At 64.3% G+C, this 17,664-nt stretch overlaps 4 protein-coding genes across 5 annotated transcripts; all 4 read right to left on the bottom strand.

Moving 5' to 3' along the window:
• Positions 1–167: 167 nt before the first annotated feature.
• MLX (MAX dimerization protein MLX) lies at positions 168–5,742 on the bottom strand. Of its 2 annotated transcripts, none has more exons than XM_064524796.1 (8): positions 5,598–5,742; positions 5,101–5,137; positions 4,668–4,757; positions 4,064–4,170; positions 3,671–3,770; positions 3,282–3,381; positions 2,639–2,840; positions 168–1,966 (listed from the first exon to the last, which is right to left on the bottom strand). In XM_064524796.1, exons 1-8 carry the CDS (start codon positions 5,640–5,642, stop codon positions 1,910–1,912), a joined length of 738 nt encoding a protein of 245 aa, XP_064380866.1. In that variant the 5' UTR covers positions 5,643–5,742; the 3' UTR covers positions 168–1,909. The 2 variants fall into 2 exon arrangements, with proteins under 2 accessions (XP_064380866.1, XP_064380868.1); XM_064524798.1 differs by lacking the exon at positions 5,598–5,742 and adding an exon at positions 5,447–5,471.
• A 777-nt stretch (positions 5,743–6,519) lies between these two features.
• On the bottom strand, positions 6,520–8,205 carry LOC112993842 (coenzyme Q-binding protein COQ10 homolog B, mitochondrial-like). The gene is made up of 5 exons (XM_064524869.1): positions 8,096–8,205; positions 7,896–8,006; positions 7,606–7,795; positions 6,999–7,100; positions 6,520–6,906 (listed from the first exon to the last, which is right to left on the bottom strand). Exons 1-5 carry the CDS (start codon positions 8,161–8,163, stop codon positions 6,739–6,741), a joined length of 639 nt encoding a protein of 212 aa, XP_064380939.1. The 5' UTR covers positions 8,164–8,205; the 3' UTR covers positions 6,520–6,738.
• A 495-nt stretch (positions 8,206–8,700) lies between these two features.
• Positions 8,701–15,704, bottom strand: COASY (Coenzyme A synthase). The gene is made up of 9 exons (XM_064524793.1): positions 15,004–15,704; positions 13,899–14,113; positions 13,247–13,378; positions 12,401–12,590; positions 11,713–11,777; positions 10,831–10,915; positions 10,084–10,181; positions 9,844–9,990; positions 8,701–9,281 (listed from the first exon to the last, which is right to left on the bottom strand). The coding sequence occupies exons 1-9, from the start codon at positions 15,662–15,664 to the stop codon at positions 9,225–9,227; spliced, it is 1,650 nt and encodes a 549-aa protein (XP_064380863.1). The 5' UTR covers positions 15,665–15,704; the 3' UTR covers positions 8,701–9,224.
• A 274-nt stretch (positions 15,705–15,978) lies between these two features.
• HSD17B1 (hydroxysteroid 17-beta dehydrogenase 1) lies at positions 15,979–17,614 on the bottom strand. The gene is made up of 6 exons (XM_026117819.2): positions 17,518–17,614; positions 17,123–17,284; positions 16,651–16,830; positions 16,473–16,566; positions 16,208–16,391; positions 15,979–16,134 (listed from the first exon to the last, which is right to left on the bottom strand). The coding sequence occupies exons 1-6, from the start codon at positions 17,612–17,614 to the stop codon at positions 15,979–15,981; spliced, it is 873 nt and encodes a 290-aa protein (XP_025973604.2).
• Positions 17,615–17,664: the final 50 nt, after the last annotated feature.

Genomic DNA, 17,664 nt, shown 5'->3' with positions numbered 1-17,664 from the left:
CAGGCCTGGCCCGGTGCTTGCTCTGGGCTGCAGCAGCCGTGCGTGGCGGGGAAGGGAACAACCAGCGCGGGAATGGCGGTTCTGACTGCAGCCAGCAGCGACTGAGGTAGCGCTGACTGGCTCTACTGAAAGGCTCCAGGGATTTAGCAAAAGAAGAAAGAAAATCATTAAAACATTCAGCAAAATTTATTTAATTATTTTTCTTTCACAATAGAAAAATATGTCACTTTCACATGTGAGGTCTGTAAAAATCCATGTCCTCCTCACAAGGCAGGAGACTGCTTCTGGCAGAGTCTCTAAACGACTTCAATCTGTGCCACTTATTTCGCCATGTAGCGCAGTCTGTTCATCCACAACAGTGTATTTTCTTCACCCCAAAGCAACATCTCACAGGAGACACACATCTGGCCCTGTGCGGGCAAGGTCTTCTAGCGGTTATGTGCATCGCCTCCTTTGGGCCTCCACTGTATTGAAAAGGACACCCAACGCCGGTTTTGAAGAATAATTGTTTATAAAATATCAACCCCAGAAAAATGTTTTCTTTACTATGTCAGGTAGAAGCAGTAGTTTAAACATTCTGATGCTGCAGCATTCAAACCAAGCAACTTTGCGCTAAGTATTATCTCCTCACTAGTGGAAAAACAGGTAAAATAAATAGACACTACTATTGCAGTGGTAGCAAGAACATGATTACAGAAGACAAATCCTGATGTAAGAGTCACTTTTGTGAAGCAGTTCCAATACAATCATTTTGTGTAGTAAACAGCTATTGCTTAGTTAGCAGATAACAGCTCTCCACTAAGTATTTGTGTTGGCTAGACCTGCGAACCATACTGAAAGCAGCAGTGTGTGACAGGTTAAAAATTGCTCCAGAGAGCATTCATCTGCAAAACTGATGTTCATAATACTTTAGCATGATTTCAGTGATTTATAGGAAAAAAAATAAAATAAAATCAAGGCTGGTTATATATAAAGCTACAGTTCTAACAAGAAGCAGATAGAACCTGCGGCAGCGCTGTGCTTCACCTACTGAACTACTGTCCCATTCAGTATGGCCACATCAAAACCTGAAGCAAGATGAAGCCAGACACATTGCAGCAACTGCAGTGAGAGAGCAGGAAAAGCCTGCAGAGAAAGTTCATGCCTGATTCACTTTTAGGGGAACTAGGGCTACAGCTGAAGAGGTCAGGCCAGCAGCGTCTCCTGGCACACTCCGCCAGCGGTCTCTGCACTAGGGGAGGGCACTTCTATGCTGAGTAAACGCATCTTGCGGCAGTGATGGGCTAATCCTTCGATTGGTTCTTGCAGGCCTTCTCCAAAACCATCTCAAGAAGTTAAAAACAGCCTCTTGGACCTGAAAAGAGCTGCTTCACAGGGATGTATATAAAAAAAAAGCCTGCAGTTAGGGGAGAAGCCTAGTTCTAATCTGCTCTAATAGAAACCAACAGCTTTTAATATACCTTTTTTCCAGGATCGAAAGGGTTTGTATCAGAAGTCTGAGGTTACAGAATGGAGCTGTTCTACCAGCTGAGCTTCAGCTAGGGCTGTGGAGAGTCAGTGGCACAGACAAACCCAAACACAACAAGCCTGCCTGAGCTAAAGACTCTCTGGCAACCTAAGAGGCCTGTGCTCTTTACATTTATTTTTTTCCCCCTTCTTTGCTAAGTCCCTACAAATATTTGGTAATACAGACTGTGACAGTACCTGTGGAGCAGAGATGTTTGCACAGCCCAGTTTTGGTTTTGTAGTCAATACAATAAATAATTCAGAGAAGCTTTAAGAACAACCACAAGGGAAAAAACCCTGGCGTCCGTCACCCAGGCCCTCCCCAGAAGGAGGTGCCCCGTCTCCCGCAGAGGTGTTGAGGAGGCAGCGGACCTGGAGCCACTGATGCTGCAGCAGGGAGCATTCAGTACAGCTGACTCTTCAGTTGATGCAGGACCCCAATCACAATGTCCCGTAGCATCTGGGCGAGAGAGGAGACCAGGTCAGTTCCTCTAGTGGAAGAACAGCCATTCCCTGGCTAACGATTCCCACTAGAGCCTGGGGACTGTGCCATGAGCATCCCTGTAGGTCACGGTGCTGCGGCTGGCACGTGCGGTGCCAGACATCACAACACCGGCATGGGAAACAACCACATCCCCGCTCCTGGGCTGCAGCACCTTGGACGGTCACAGCAAGCGCCACTGCCTGTGTGCTCCTGCGGCAATACGCTTTCTGCCGAGGACCCAGCCCCTGCCTGATGTCCCTGGAAGGTCTCCTGGTCCCCAAACACCCCTCAGGTGTCTCGGGGGTGCAATTGGGACCAAGTGGGAAGAGACGTCCCTCCTTCTACACTCTGTTTTACACGGGCCAGCTTCCAACACCAAACTAGTCCCACAGCCACAGCTGGCAGAGACTGGAACTCCTGAGCGCCACCTCCTTCCCCCCCCCCCCCCCCCATACACACACACACACCTCGACCCTGCCCCAGTGCAGTACCAGTCACACGCTGCCCTTCCCAAGGCCTCAAGAGAGGGAAAAGCTGTTCCCTGTCCTGCACCCCAAAGACGACCAGGTGCAGATGTGCGCAATGGTCTCTGCCCTACTTCCGGCACTCAACACCCTCTCCCAGGGCATCAGCCCCCCTGCAGCTCACCTGGGGCTTACAGTGCACCTCAATCCAGCTGAAGACGCATGCTGAGAGTTCCTGAAAGCTGGTTACTGAGATGGAGGCATTAAAGGACTGGAACAGCGAATCCATAATGCCTTGGAAAACGTTGAACTTCACCTGGTCAGAGACCTGGTCTTTCCCCTCGTTTGGGTTGTCCTGGTGAGCTTTCACAATCTGCTCATAGTTCCTGAAACAAACCAAGAACCATGTGTTCAGCAACAGTGAGAGCACGCCAACTCCCCAGCTCCTGTGTAGTCATACGGGAGAGAAAGGCAGGCCTGACTGTAACTGGCCATAGAGAATATGGCTGCACATAGGCAGAGGACTGGGACTTTGGAGTAGATCCTACAAGTAAATAAATATTAGGAAGCTGCAGCCTCTCCTGACACAGGGAGCGGATTCATGTTCTGACTTAGCCCCACCTTCGTACTAAACTCCATCCACTGGCCTAGGACATACCCACACTAACCAGCCCGTGGAGAAATGACCGCAGCAGAAGGGGACAGGTTCGATACTGCAGGTACCAGGCTGCCTGCAAAACAGTGACTTTCTCCAAGGACCCTCGCAAGGACAGGGCAGAGAAACTGGGTGGAAGGAGAGGGCGGCAGCTACACAGCTCTTTCCTTACACTTTCATGATCTTCAAGGCCATCACATCTTTCCTGAGGGTAGAAACTTCTTCCTCTTGCTTCTTCTTCTCCTTGTGCAGGAACTGGATGTAGTCGATGGCTGAGCATCAAAAGGCAGAGTGAGGATCTGAGCGCATGCTCAAGCCCCTGAGCCCCCCAGGGAAGGTGGCAGATAAGATGCTCCAGGGTGCCAGTGCCTGGGCAGCATCAACTCCCGGCTCCCCTGGTTCTCCCGGGGAGGCTGGGCCGGACGTGGACAGCAGCTGGGCCCCCTGGAGCATCCTCACACCAGAGGGTCCCCAAGTGCCGAGACTCGGCCCTGCACAGCTCTAGCAAGGTGTTTTGCAGTCTGATAACACCCCCTTCCCTCTCCCCACCCCCAAACTCACTTTTCTGGAGGACAATGGCCTTGCTCAGCTTCTGGGAGCCTATGGAGAAATCCTGCTGCTGACACGTGGGAACGATGGCCTGCAAGTCATCGTAGCCTTTCTGCGGGGAAGCAGAGCCACAGCTCAGCTACTTGGAGTTTAACAGCATAAGACTGGGGCACCCAGTTGTGTAGTTGTTTCACAGGCATCAAATCCCAGCCCCCAGCGTGCAGACAGCCAGGCAAGGCAGCACCAGCGCGCCCGCGTCTGGGGAGGGTAGATCCAACCGCAAAACAGGAAGCGACTGACCGGGGTCGGGGGAGAGGCACCAAGGAAGACACAGACCTGGGTGCCCCGGGAAGCAGCGAGGCCCTGCTCTGCTGCAGCACAGCACCCCGCAGCCCCTCGGCTCACCTTGATGGCATCCCGCCTCTTCTGCTCCGCCTGCGTGTGCGCTCGCCTGCGCCGGTCCTTGTACGACTCCTTGTAGGGCTCTTGGTGATAGTCGCTGTCTTCATCATCTGTGTGGGGAGAACTCTCGTGAGCAGGAAAAGGGCGACCTGCGAGCTCCTGCAGCACAGGCCCACGTGAGAGGGGGTGACAGCTCCAGGCAACAACCGGGCAGCCCTTCTCCCACCGGTCCAGACTGCCGACAGGCCTGCAAAAGCCACATGCCTCCAGGAGGGCTGCAGGGGTGAAGCCAAGCATGAATGGTCCCGGGGGAACTGCCACCTCTCTCCTTGCAGAGCTGGGCAGGAGGAAGACTTCTGTGCTTCCCTCGGGAAGGTGTCAAAACCTGGCTGATTCCCTACTCCAGAAAGGCTGCTGGAAACCGCAGCACCTTGATGCTGTTCCCCGCCATCTTCCCTCCTGGGGGTGAGGACTCCGCCCACCAGCAGGAGAGGGAACAGCGCGTGCACCCCCGGAGTAAGGGCGAGAGCTGGAAGCCCTGTGACGCGCTGGGCAGCCTGGTGCGTGGAAAGACCCACAGCCACGGAGAACACACCTCGGGGCCTACCTGTGTTGGGGACAGAAGAGGCGCTGGTGGAGCCGATGCTGTTGGCTCGTGACACTATGCTCCCTTTTCTAGTATTTTCCATAAAGAGCGCTGGAAGAGGAAATTCCACAGGATAAATGACAAACCCGGGGATGCGTGAAAAGGTGCAGAGAGACCGAGGCAGATGGGCAAGCCACCGGACAGCAACAACCGCAGCATAGCCACGGAGACCGTGTGGCAGGGAACCAAGCCGGCTGGCTGCCTGGGCGCCTCCTCTCCCCACCCAGCACCCGGGGACGGTGCCCGGCCCAGCTGGTGGCCCCCTCTCCGTGGGGACACAAAGAGTGACCCCAGTGCAGCCCGGGGACCTCGGCTCTGGCTGCCCCCACCGGAGCAGGGGCCAGAGCAGGGCTCCCTCCCGCCACCCCCACGGCGCCGGGGAAGAGCCACCTACCCGAGTCCAGTCCATTGTCGCTGTAGGCAGCGTCCACCTTGCGCAGCGCCGGGAGGGGAAGCGGCAGCGGGGGAAAAGGAAGAGCGGAGTGAGCGGGGCGGTGGGGTGGCCGCTTAGATGGCGAGGCCCCGGGGACTGGTGAGGCCCGGGGGGGCCCGGCAAGGCCCGGGGATCCCAGCGAGGCCCGGGGCCCGGTGAGGCCCCGGGGGCCCGGCGAGGCCCGGCCCCTCCGGCCTGGGCTACAGCCCCGGTCCTCCCGCCTTGACCTCCGCTCCCCGCACGCTCGCGCCGACCCTTGACCCCTGCCCCCGCCTGACCCTGGCCCCGGCCCGCGCGCTCCCCTGACCTTTGCCCCCGGGCGCCGCCGCCCGCCCTTGGCCCCCGCCCGGCGCCGCCGCCCTCGGCACCGCTCCGGGGTAGGGGGGGCGGCACGGCCGGGCGCCCCCGGGCCGCGCCCGCCGCGTGTCCCGCGCGGGCCACCGTCCGGCGCCGCTCACCTTCCCCCACGCGTCCTCGGCCGCGGCGCCGGGCGGCTCCGCCATCTTCCGCTGCTCCCGTCATGTGACCGCGCCCGGGGGGCGCCGGGAAACGCAGTCCGGCCGCGGGGGCCGCCGGGAGCCGCCGCCCGGGCGCCGTGAGGGGGCGCCGTGAGGGGGCGCCATGAGGGAGCGCCGTGAGGAGGCGCCATGAGGGAGCGCCGCCGCCCGCGGGGCCGCGCTGGGGCCGAGGCGGCTCCCGGCGGCGACGCGCAGTCCGGGCGGTGCCGGCGCTTTCGCAACGGGCCGCTGCGCAGCGGCTGCCGCGGGAGCCCTCGGCGCCCCCCCGGCCAGGCCCGGCCGCTGCCCCGCGGCTGGGGGCGCCTCAGGCACCGCCCCCCCCCCCCCCGCCCCTGGGGCCGGGCTGCCCGGCGCCTTCCTCGAGGCGGCCCCGCGCCTCACCCTCCCGGGCAAACGCCCCCGGCCGGGTCGGCCCCCGCCCGCCGGTCTGCGGGGCGGCTCCCCCGCGGCACGTCCGCTGTCTCCCAGGACGGCCCCCCGGGATGCCCGCGCCGGGCCGGAGTCGGGCAGCGCGGGGGGCTGCAGCTCGCTCCCCCGGCCGGGAACAGGGCAGCTCGTGCCGCGTCCCCGGTGCGCTGCCGGACCGCGGGCGTCTCCCGGGGGTCCTGCCCCGGGGCTGCTTGGCAGCGGCGTGTGAAATGAGGGCGGCTCAAACATGCCCGCTGCCGGCCTCCCCCGTCCCCGTTCCGTCTTCCTGTGCGTGTGGCCAGGCCGAATCTGCTCTCGCTGCTATTGCTTCACTTCCCAGAAGGTTCAGAGGCTGCAGAGCGGCGATAAAACCCCGGGCGGAAGGACGGTCCAAGCAGGCAGTCTTCATGCCAAGTTTTATTGATGAAACATTATAAATAGAGCATTTGCAGCCTGTTTCGGTGAACACCTGTAAGCACCGCAGAACAGACCTGGACGATGGGCGTTTGGTCCTTGCGTCAGCAGCGTTAAACAGAAACGGATTAGAAAAATAAATTATCTCTAGGGCAGCAGGGTTAAATAGACATAAATAGGACGAGGCCCTGGACAGGGCCGGTAAAAGAGTCCAACCAGAAAGGCAGACAGAGGAGCGAAGGCGGGGGCTGCGGCACCCTCAGGTGCAGCGCGTTGCCCGCTGGCGCCGGGGGGGCAGAGCCGCGGCCTGCGGCCCGAACAGCTTCCCCGCGCGGCCCTCGAAGGCCGACACCATCTGCTTCACCACCTCGTCGAGGAAGAGGCTGGCCAGCTGGGAGTGCAGCACCGACCGGAACTCGAAGGAGACCTGGAAGGGAGCAGAGGCTCAGGGGGCTGGGCGCGCCCCGAGGGCCGGCAGCACCGCCGGCAGCGCTCCCCACCGCGGCGGGCGGCACTCACGGAGAAGTCCAGCGAGCAGGTGTCCTGCTGCCCCGGCAGCCCCGGCCCGAACCGCCACAGCGTCTCCAGGTGCTTGAAAAGCCGGCAGTCCTTGCACACAGCCTGCGGGAGGGGAGCGGGCACGCCGGCTGAGACCGGGCCACCACGAGCCGCTCGGAAACGGCTCCGGCTGCTCCGCTCCCAAGCCTGTGCGTCGCCCCAACCGGTGCTGAGCTGAGCAGCGGAGAAAGCCCCATCCCCGCTTATTTGCTGATGGTTTTCAAAGCAGAAATGTGCTGCGTGGCCCTGCATGCCAGCTGGAACAGCTCGAGGGCCCCGGCTGGCTCTGCTGCCCCCCAGATCCAGCCTGCTTGGTGCCAGCTCTCCTTCCGTGCGGCTGGATTTGGGGCTCCTGAGCCGGGGGGACGGGTGGTATCGCTGTGCCTCTGTCCCGGCAGACGCAGGTGCAGTGCCAGGTGACAGCCGCGCTCTGCAGCCCTGCTGCGATGCCCAGCGTTCCCCCTCCAGCTCCCTGCCTGCAGGGCTCTGCTCCCCGAACGCAGTCCAAGAGCCCACCCGACCCAGCACCCCGGCTCCCGCTGTGCCCCCCCGGCCCGCCGGCACCCACCTGGATCTGCCGGGCGCTGAGGTAGATCTCGGAGACATAGAGCTCCACGAGGGGCGGGAAGCCGACCTCCAGCTCTGCCCGCACCACCTCGCCGCGGCACGACAGCACCTTGGAGCGGCTGCACCACGGCACGAAGAGCTGGTAGTCCTTGACGTTGGCCACCAAGTCGTACATCTGCTCGGCCGAGTACCTGGGAGCCGAGGAGCGGGTCGGGCGCCGGGGCGGGCTGCAGGGCCCCCGGCACCGGGACCTGCCGGGGTGGCAGCTCCGGGGAGCGGGCGCGGACTCACCCCAGGACGCGCTGCTCCGCGTAGCCGGTGCGCCCGGTGCCCACGAGGCTCAGGAAGGGCCGCGCTGGCTGCCTCGCCGGGGGCTGCCGGGGGCCCGCGGGCCCGAGGCACCTGGACGGGAGAGGGGTCAGAGCCGGCCCCGGAGCCCCGCACTGCCCCACTCCCGGCCCGGACCCCCCCCGCCCCGGTCCCGGCCTCACCGGGAGGCACCGTGGCCGCCCGCAGCCGCCCGCAGCGCCCCGAGCAGCGCCCGTCCCGCTCCAGCCATGGCTCCGCTCGGCTCTGGCCCGGGACCGGGCGCCCACGTGCGCCCGGGACACCGGGGAGCGCGGGGCGGGTCCGCCCCCGGCCCGCCCCCGGCCCGCCCCCGCCCCCGGCTGCACGCGGGGCCTCGGGGGGCGCGGACCTCAGGCCCTGGGCCAAGAGCAGCGGAGGGAGCTCCGGGAGGCAGCTCCCCTCCGGGGAACGGCCCCGGGCCGGACCCGGGGACGCTGGGGTGGGACGCGGCTGCCTGACGCTGCTCCCTCGCCAGCCTCTGCCTGCGAACCCGCGACTGCCCCGCGGTTCAGCGAGGGGCGACCCTGCGCCGCGGCGGTGCTGCCCCCCACCAGGGCAGAGGCACAGGCGCGAGCAGCTCCGGCCAGAGCGTGGGCAGGGCCGGGGAGCTCCCGGGCCGCTCGCCAGAGCCAGCCGCTTCCCCCCAGGGGGGCTACGGGCAGGGCGCGCAGCCGGGGGAGCTCAGCCTCCGCTGTAAGACCAGGCAGGTCTGGTAAAGGGGACAAGAAATAGCACACGGACGCAGACAAAGAGAAAATGATCTTTTACTGTCACACACGTACGGGGTTCACAGTGCCCGGAGCCACGCAGGTGCAGGGAGGCCAGGCTGGACACAGAGCAGCACCAGAAAACACGGCTGCACTTGTGTCCTCCCTGGCCCTCCGCAGCCCAGGGCCTGGCAGCAACACGTAGAACCAAACCTGCAGATGTGCCAAACTGGACGGCTCAGCCCTTTGGCCCGAGGGGCTGCTGCACCTGCTCCTCCAGCCCTGCACGATCCGGCCGCTTCCCCAGCGATGCCCTGCAGCAGGAGCTGTCTCCCGGCTGTGCCCTCCCGCGGCAGCGCGGCAGGACGGCTCTCCCAGCCCTCGCCGCTTCAGTTCGAGCTCCAGCGCCGCGCTCTCCTGGCCCACGCCCCGCTTACAGCTGGTGCGCGATGCCAGGACACGGCCTGAGCGAGAGCGCTCCGCCCTCGCCGCAGGTCCCATCGGTGCTCGAGCTGCGGTGCGCCCGTGCATGACAGTAAGGGGAGTCGAGAGGAGGGCGATGCACTCACTGGCTCTGGTCTTGGCTCATGCGCTCCCGCAAGAGGGCCCAGGCCTTCTCCACCTGCCGACAACAAACCCAGGACGGCGCATCTGAGCGAGGGAGCCGGAACCGAGCTGCGGCCGAGCCAAGGACGAGGCAAGTGGCACCGGCGCAGAGGCAGGAGCGACACGTCACACAAGGAGGGGTCTCGCTCTCTGCTCCTTCCGTGCTGCTTTTACAACCCCAGATCCATCCCCGGTGGTCACGTAGCAGGGCACAGTGCTGTTGTCTGATTCTTCGCATTTGCACAGGCTACCAAAACAGGCACCTTTCCAAAGATTTCCCTCTTCCCCTCCCAGCAGGAAGGAAAAAGTGAGGCAGAGGCAGGAAGGAGAAGGCAGCTCCTCATCAGCAGTCCCCAGTTCTGCAGGTACCTGTCACAACAGTCCTGCCCAGCCCAGGCACAGCCACGCTGGGGAGCAGAGCTGACCCGGGCTCTGAGGAGGCACATCGAGTCCCGCCAAGCCACAGCATTTGTGGGGCTGGTGGCAGAACCCCCATCACCGTCTCCGAGGGACCCTGAGGCTTGGCTCCCCTTCGCGACCGCGAGGTAAACCCCACCTCACCAGACGCTTGTGCTGACCTGCTTGCGGGTGACGGCCGGCTCCCACAGCGTGCACAGCACGACATGCGACTGCTCCACCCTTTGGCTGTTGGTCGTCTGGCTCTGAAGCCTCTTCTGAGCAGCCTCCTCACTCAGCCCATCCCTGTCCATGATGCGCTTCAAGGCCTGGCAAGCGCAGGAAGGGACATTCACACGCTCAAAGGGGAAGTCGAGAACAAATCCTGGGCAGCAAGCGATGAGCAGAAGGGGATCACCCACCTCCTCCTCAGGGATGATGGCTGTCCACACCTCGTGGACCATGTCTTTCCAGCCAGCCTCCAGCAGCACGGCAGCGTCCAGCACGCACACAGCCTTACCTATGGAACAAGGCCATTCGTCATCATCACCTGGCGACTGCGAGGCAGCACAGCTACTCCCTGGGGCTGTTCAAGGCAGCCGGGCCACTTACGCTTGTGGAGTCACAGTTCCCTGCAAACTGACAGCACTGAGACCTTACTGCTGAGCCAGAAAACCCCGTGTGGAAAAGAAAGCTGCAGGTAGTGGCTGTACTTGCTTAATGGGTACATCTGGGGTGGCAGGTCCCCTTGACACAGCAAGCCAGTGCCTTCAGCAAAATGCCTATCAAGCTACCAACGACATCTCCAAGGAGTGGGAAATATCCTGCTCCCAGAAGCAAGACACACCATGGTCCCTACTGGAACGTTACACCAAAAATGAACCTGAAGTCTTTTGGGATAGAGGAAAGCAATCTCCAGCCTATTTTAGAGTACAAAGCTCAAATTAAGTCTGTCCCAGTTGCTTGCCAAACTGAATGTATGGATTTGCTCAGAGATGTGCTAGTACCAGCAAGCTCCCCAGCAAAGAAGAGGGTGTTCTGAGCATGGAAAATCCTCACGCTGCTGCCAAAACAGGCAGGTTCCCTCGGGGCTCTGGGACTGCAGTGTGCACACAAGACCGCGCATCCCAACTCCCACATTTGTACTCCAGTAGGAGCATCCCAGTTACCTAAAGCATCTGCTTCCCCAATCTTCTTCTTGACCATCTGGGCAATCTCAGGCCACACGATGTCTGTGAGACACTTCAGTCGCTCCTAGGAAGGAACCATGATGGGTCTTCAGTTATTTGCTTTCAGAATTCCTGGGTAACAAACAAGTGAAGTGTTGGTGGCAGAGGGACAATCACAGAGGGCACCAAGACAGGATCTGCTCATCCAAGTCTATCACGTGCTTGCTAAGGGCAAGGAAAGAAGGGTTCCACACTGGACAAGAGGGCTCTCACACCTACTGAAGGGGTCAGGGCACTTTTTCCTCCTCCCTTCCTTGCTCTGCCAGGCATGGCAGAATCTCAGTCTCTACTGCAAGAGGCAATTTGCAAAGATCCACCCTGCAAGGGAGTGAGCTCCTCGCAGTACTTGTCAGTCAGAGAGAGGGAACCTGTCAGCCAGGCCTGGATTGGAGCAACCCACCGAACTTGAGTGAAATACCAAGTTTTGGCCTAGCCAACAAAATGGGAGAGCAGAGGTTCGTGTCACTGAGCCCTACTTGGGACCAGCCCAAGTCACATAATGGTCACAGAGTACAGGTGATGTGTACGTCAGGGCTTTAGCTCAGCGACGGGTGAAGGACGTGCACCTGACAGTGAGGGCCTGGGAAGCAGCAGTTGCCAGGGGTGAAAGAAGTGTGTTTTGCACGGCTGCTGCCTCCACTACAGCGAAAGGATCTCTGTGTCCTGCCCTGTCCATACATCACTGTCCGAGCGAGCTCTGACAGATAGTACAGTCAGGAATGTGTCATCAGTTCAAAGGGCTAAAAAATAGAAAGCCTCAGCAAAGATGGAGAGTCCCTTGCTCAGCAGATTAAATATTGACATTCTCTGTGCTCATTTTACCTGGTTTCCAAACACTTTGGCCCCAAGGACTTTCCTGTTAATCGTCCCATCTTCATTCAAGATTTCTGTAAGACAAAAGCAGAAAAGCTTTTGGGAAGAATGAATCCAATTCACTTCTTCATGGCATGACTAGGCCCATCTGTCAGACAGAGCAAACTGATTTCAACAAGAGACTCAAAGAGACCTAGAAAGGAGGTCCAGGATCCGACCTGGGTTCTGTTCATATCACTCCAGAAAAGGACAGGGAAGAGCTTTTGCCAGGCATACAGTAGCTCAGTTTAGTCTTTCGAGCCAGCCAGTTTAAAGTAGTTCTGCCGTGGGACCCAGAGGATGTCTGGAAAACAGCGCTGTGCCCTGCTCCAGGCCCAACCATCACCAAGTTAACTACAAAGCACAGTCTAGGTGCTGTGGAGCCAAATGACCTAGAGCAAGGACAAGCACAGGCCAGAACGGCATTCCAGCCAGGGAGCTGCAGACACTGCTTCCTAGACAGAGACCAGTAAACAGCAGCTTGGGGATCTGACACTGACTCCAGCCACAGCTTCTCCGGAGCCTGCCGGCCTGAGAAGCGCGGCTGGATTCCGCATTTCCACAGGGAAGACAGAGACCTGGATCCCAGCTGCTACAAGGATGACACACGCCTCCCTCCCCTGCTCCCAGGCTTCCCTGGGGATTTCATTTGCTCTACCTGGTCCAAACGTCCCCACCACCTGCTCATAGGCAGGGCCACCGGGGACGTATACAGCATGGCCCAGCTTGTCAGCATCGATGAGGAACGCTCCAAGGTGTTCCAGGTATTTGGCAATAGAGGTTTTTCCACTTCCCGTTCCTCCAGTCAGACCAATCACATACGGGCGAGAAGGCAAGGCAGGGTCTTTCTAAGGAAAGAAGAGCTGATGTCAGAAGACTGAGGGACCGCAGGCTGTGGTGGAGAGGGATGCCTATCAGGTATTCTGCAAAAGTTCTGGAGATAAGCGTGGAAGTTTCTGGCCCTGTAGAGCAGGTGCTTGCTCCTCTGTGGGAGCACGTACATGCAGAGGACAGCAGGAAGGTCGTCCTCTGCAACTTGCCCCTTCTGCACCAGGGGAGCGGGCTGGCACTCCTCCTCCAGCACGCGAGGCTGCTCTCCCTCCCCCAGACAAGCTGTTCACGTTTGGCCATGCTTCCCCCCAACACGACACGGGGACAACACACGGTGTGACTTCTCCAGGGTCACTCACCCAGCCCGGCTGGCACTGCAGAAGGAAAAGGAACAGCCCCCTTCCTCACAAGGAAACGGGGCTTTTACTTTTTTTTCCCTGTAGCTCATTCAAGTGGGCACCTGGGCAAATCCCTGGTCAGGGGACCCTCGTCTGCCTGGTCCCCTTGCACCAGGATGGGCGTGGAGCAGACTGTCAGTGTCTCTCGGAGCATTTCCTTAAGCCAGAAACGGGGCCCAGCTCGCTTCCTGGGGTTCACAGACCCATTAAAGGAACAGGGTGAACCCCCCAGGCGCTAACAGCCGTCACGAGCTCTCCAAGCGTCCCCCTCTTACCCGCGGGGGCTGCAGCAAGGTCCCGAGCAATCTCTGCCGGAGGCTGGAAGAACTGATCTTCTCCTCCTCATTCTCACTGCGGTAAGGGTCCTTCACCAGGAGGATCTCGTAGAGAGCCAGCTCGGAGAGGCCCTGGCAAGAGAGCACAGGCCGCGGGGCGGTGAGCCGCCAGCCGTCACTGCGCACAGAGCAGAGGGACGGGGGATTTCTGCCCCCGCCAGCAGGAACCGCAGGTTCAGCCTTCCGCTCCCCAGTTTCTGCAGAAGGTCAAAGCCTGAATGAGGCAGTGACAACGAGGCCTTCCCCGGCCGCGGCTGTCCCCCGCACACCCACGAGGGAGCTGTCGCTGCAGAGGAGCAAATTCCCTGCAGCCGGGGAAGAAGGGAGCCCACGAAGCTGCGCGCCTGACCCCTACGCTGCTTGGGCGGTCTGTGGGTGCTGGCAGAAGCGCGCGGGCGTCACGCCACCTTCGCAGCACCCAGCTCGGGGCGCTGGACAGCAGGGGCTGCGCATCCGCCTGGCCACCCCAGCCGACGCCAGCTCCCTCGCCCAGGCCCCGTCTCCCTGGAAGCACGTTCTCTACGCGAAGGAGCGGGCAGAGGTGGAGCGGGCAGGGAAGGGACAGCGCAGCGGGCCGCTGGAGAGGCTTTACGTTTTCCAGTCTCTTCTTGTTCACAGCCTCCCCGCCCTTGCGAGTTTCCTCACTGACTACTAAACACTGCAGCTCGGGGTCTGTTATCGCCGGGCCGTAGGGGTCCAGCAGAGGCACAATGTCGTACTGCAGGCAGGGCTTCACGTCCAGCAGGAACTCGCGCAGCCTGGCCGCCCGCAGCTCGTAGGGCTCGATCAGCTCCTTCAGGACCTTATCTGCGGGGCGCAAGGAAGGCGGAGAAGCAAGAGGACATTCACTGAACAGCCTGCAGCTCCAGGGCGGAGAGCGGTGGAAAAGGAGGACCGAGGGAGGGAGACAAAACCCTTCAGCGATTTTTGGGTCCGTCCTCTCCGGCTCCCCGCTCCCCCACCGCTGCAGCCGCAGCCACGCTGCGCACAGCTCCCCGGCGCTGAAGGATCCCGCGTGCCCCACTGCCACCCTGCCCCGACAGCCGGGCTCCAGCGCTTCTGGTTTCTACCAGTGAAGCAGCTTCTCTGCGTGAAGTGGCAGCGGAGACGGACAAGTGACTCAGCCCTGTCCCACCTGACGGGGCACCTTCAACACGGGCAGGAGCTCAACGTGCCCCTCAGGGAGCCTGGACGGCGAACGCTGCAGGAGCAGCGCAGAGAACCCGCTCCCCGCCTCCACAGTGGGCATCGAGGCTGCGCACCGACTGCGCGTCCCCGGCCGAGCGGGGCACGTCGGGCCTCCTGCGTGAGTCCCGCTGCCGCGCGGGGACACGGCTGGCCTCAGACCGAACTGGTACCGGCCTGTTCTCCTTGCTGCAGCAGCGGTGCCGTGCCACCCCCCCCAGGCTCCCCCCACGGTCACCCCATCTCAGCCGAGGCCTGGGTCACCCCCCGTCCCCTCCGTCCCGGCAGTGGCCGCACTGGCCCGTCTCTCCAGGCGCCCCGTCCCGGGCCACCCCCGGGCCCCTCTCTCCCGGTGCCTCCCCCCCCCGGGCCCCTCCGCCCCAGAGGCGAGCCCGGGCTGTCCCCAGCAGTGTCCTCGTCGCGGCAGCGGGGCTGGGCCCCGCCGCCCCCCTCCCCCCGGGGGCACCGGCCCCGCTGCCGCAGGCGGCGCCGCCCCGGCCGGGGGGACTCACGGCGCAGGAGGGCCCCGTCGGCGACGCCGGCCAGGAGGCGCCGCTGGGCCAGGAGGCAGGCGGCGCTCAGCAGCAGCCGGTGCGCGCTGTGCAGCCGGTCGAAGGTGCCGCCGACCGCCACGGCGGGGAAGGCGGGCAGCGCCCCGCCGCCGCCGCCACCGCCACCGCCACCGCCACCGCCCTCGGGGGCGCCGCCGCCGCCCGCGGCCGGGCCGGGCTCGGCGGGCAGCAGCTCGGCGGCCAGGCGCGGCGGGCAGCCGTAGGCGGCGGCCAGGGCACGCAGGCAGCTCCGCGCCGCCTCGGGCTGCCCGGCGGCGGCGGCGGCGTCGCCCAGCACCACGGCCGGGGGCCGCGCCAGGCGCTGCGCCCCGCGACCGGCCGCGCCGCCCGCGGGGCCCAGCAGCACCCGCACATCCAGGCCCCGGTGCGCGTCGGCGCCCGCGTAGAGCGCGGCCAGGGCGCGCAGCAGCGCGGCCGAGGGCGGCACCGCGGCGGCGGCGGCGGGCGGCGGCGGCGCGGCCAGGCGCAGCCCCGGCGCCAGGTGCACGTAGAGCGGCCCCGCCACCAGCCGCGCCGCCGCCGCCAGCAGCGCCGCCGCCCGCCGCGGCACCGCGCCCAGCGGCGCCGTCAGCACCAGCAGCCCCGCGCCGAACGGCGGCATCGCCCCGCCGGAAGCGCGTCACGCCGCGCCGCGCAGGGGCCGACGGGGGCGGGGCCTCGCAGGGGGCGTGGCTAGCGGGGCGGGGCCTAGGCCGCGGGGGCGGGGCCGCAGCGCCGGGAGGCGGGGCCCGGGCAGCACTGCCGGGTCGGGCGCCCCGGGGGCCCCGCGTGTCCCGTCCCGTCCCGTCCCGTCCCGTTCCCCCCCCCCGCCCGGGGCTGCCCCCGACAGCACGGAAGGACGCGGGAGCGGCGCCGGGAGCAGGGGGTTTATTAGACCACGGCAGGCCCCGGCCCCCGCGGGGGCGCCGACCCCCCCTAGGCCTGGTCGCCGCCGAAGACGAAGGCGCGCACGGCGCGGAGGAAGCCGGAGCCGTCGGGGCTGTCGAGGCGCAGGCGGGCAAGCGGGGCGAAGCGCTGGGTGGTGACGCAGCGCAGCGGCGGGCGGGGGCTGTGCAGGGCCTCCAGGAACACCTAGCACCGGGGGGGGGGGGGGGGGGCGTCAGGCCGGGCCCAGGCAGCCCCCGCCCCCCGCCCGGCCACGGACCTGCACCACCTCCTCCACGTCCTGGGCGGCCTCGCGGAAGAGGCCCTGGCAGTGCCGCAGGTAGCGGCGGTAGAGGCCGCGCGTCTCGGCGTCGAGGCCCCGCAGCTCGGGCCCCTCGGGGTCGGGGCGCCGCAGGTTGGCCAGGAAGCTGGTGCGGACGGGGCCGCACTCCACCAGCGTGACGCTGCGGGGCGGAGGGGGCACCTCAGCCGCGGCCCCGCCGGCCCCCGCCGCCCGCCGCCGCCGCCCTCCGCGCGGCACTCACTGGATGTCGAAGGGCTGCAGGACCACGGCCAGGCTCTCGCAGAGCCCCTCCACCGCGAACTTGCTGGCGCAGTACACGGCGTTGAAGGGCACCCCTGGGGCAGAGCAGCGCCCTGAGCGCCGGCCCTTCCCCGGGGCTCCCGGCTGCGCGGGGCACGCGCGGGGCAGGACTCGCCCACCTTGCAGCCCCCCGACGCTGCTGGAGACCACGATCCTCCCGGCCCTGCGGCGCTTCATGGCGGGCAGGAAGGCCTGGATGGTGCGGACGACCCCGAAGAGGTTCACGTCGAAGACGCCCCGCATGGCCTGCTCGGAGCAGGTCTCCAAGGGGCCCATCAGGCCCACGCCGGCGTTGCACACTGCCGGGGCACGGCAGAGCCGCCGTGAGCCAGGCGCCATGCCACCCCCCTCCCCGACACCACGAAAACGCCTGAAATGGGGAGTGTGGAGCCGTTTGCTGTCGGCAGGGCCAGGCTGCACCCCCAGCTGCCAGCTCCTGCCTCCCTGCCCAGCCGAACGCGGCCCGTCCCACCCCCGGCACCGCCGGTGTCCCCTGGCCCCGCGCAGGGTCTGTCCCCAGTGCCCGGGGGTCCCTGGGAGCGAGCCCACCCCAGGGACGGTCGGGGAGGAACCGTGCCCGGCGCCCCTCACCCAGCACGTCCAGCCGCTGCCCCTGCAGCCGGTGCGCAGCCTCGGCCAGCGAGCGCGGGTCGGTGACGTCGAGCTGCAGGACCTCCAGCGCGTCGGTGCGGCAGCCGCCCAGGCGCTCCCGCAGCCGCTCGCCCTTGGCCAGGTCGCGCATGGTGGCGTACACTGCGGGGGAGAGCGCGGCCACGGGGCAGCGGCGGCGGGGCTGGGACCCCCGGACCCCCGGACCCGACCGGGACTCGCCCAGAGCTGGCCCTGCGCAGCCCCAGGGACCCTCGTCCAGCGCCCCAGCCCTGCTGCCGTCCCTGCACAAGGGCTGCCCAGGACTCGCCTCCCTGCTCCGGGCACGCAGCCCCGGCGAGCGCGGGGACCCCCCTGCACAGCCTCCCCTCTTTTACCTTTAAACCTCTGGGCAGGGTCGGACGCCAGCCGCACGGCCAGCGCCAGGCCGATGCCCGAGGAGCAGCCGGTGATCAGCACCGTGGTTTTCTCCATCGCAGGGCAGTGCTGGCGGATGGGGCACCGCTGGGCTTAAGAAGGGCTGG

This window comes from Dromaius novaehollandiae, chromosome 22 (assembly GCF_036370855.1).
Source record: "Dromaius novaehollandiae isolate bDroNov1 chromosome 22, bDroNov1.hap1, whole genome shotgun sequence".
NCBI classification, from domain to species: domain Eukaryota; kingdom Metazoa; phylum Chordata; class Aves; order Casuariiformes; family Dromaiidae; genus Dromaius; species Dromaius novaehollandiae.
The sequence above is the reverse complement of the archived record's forward strand: the minus strand, read 5'-3'. Positions and strand labels throughout refer to the sequence as shown.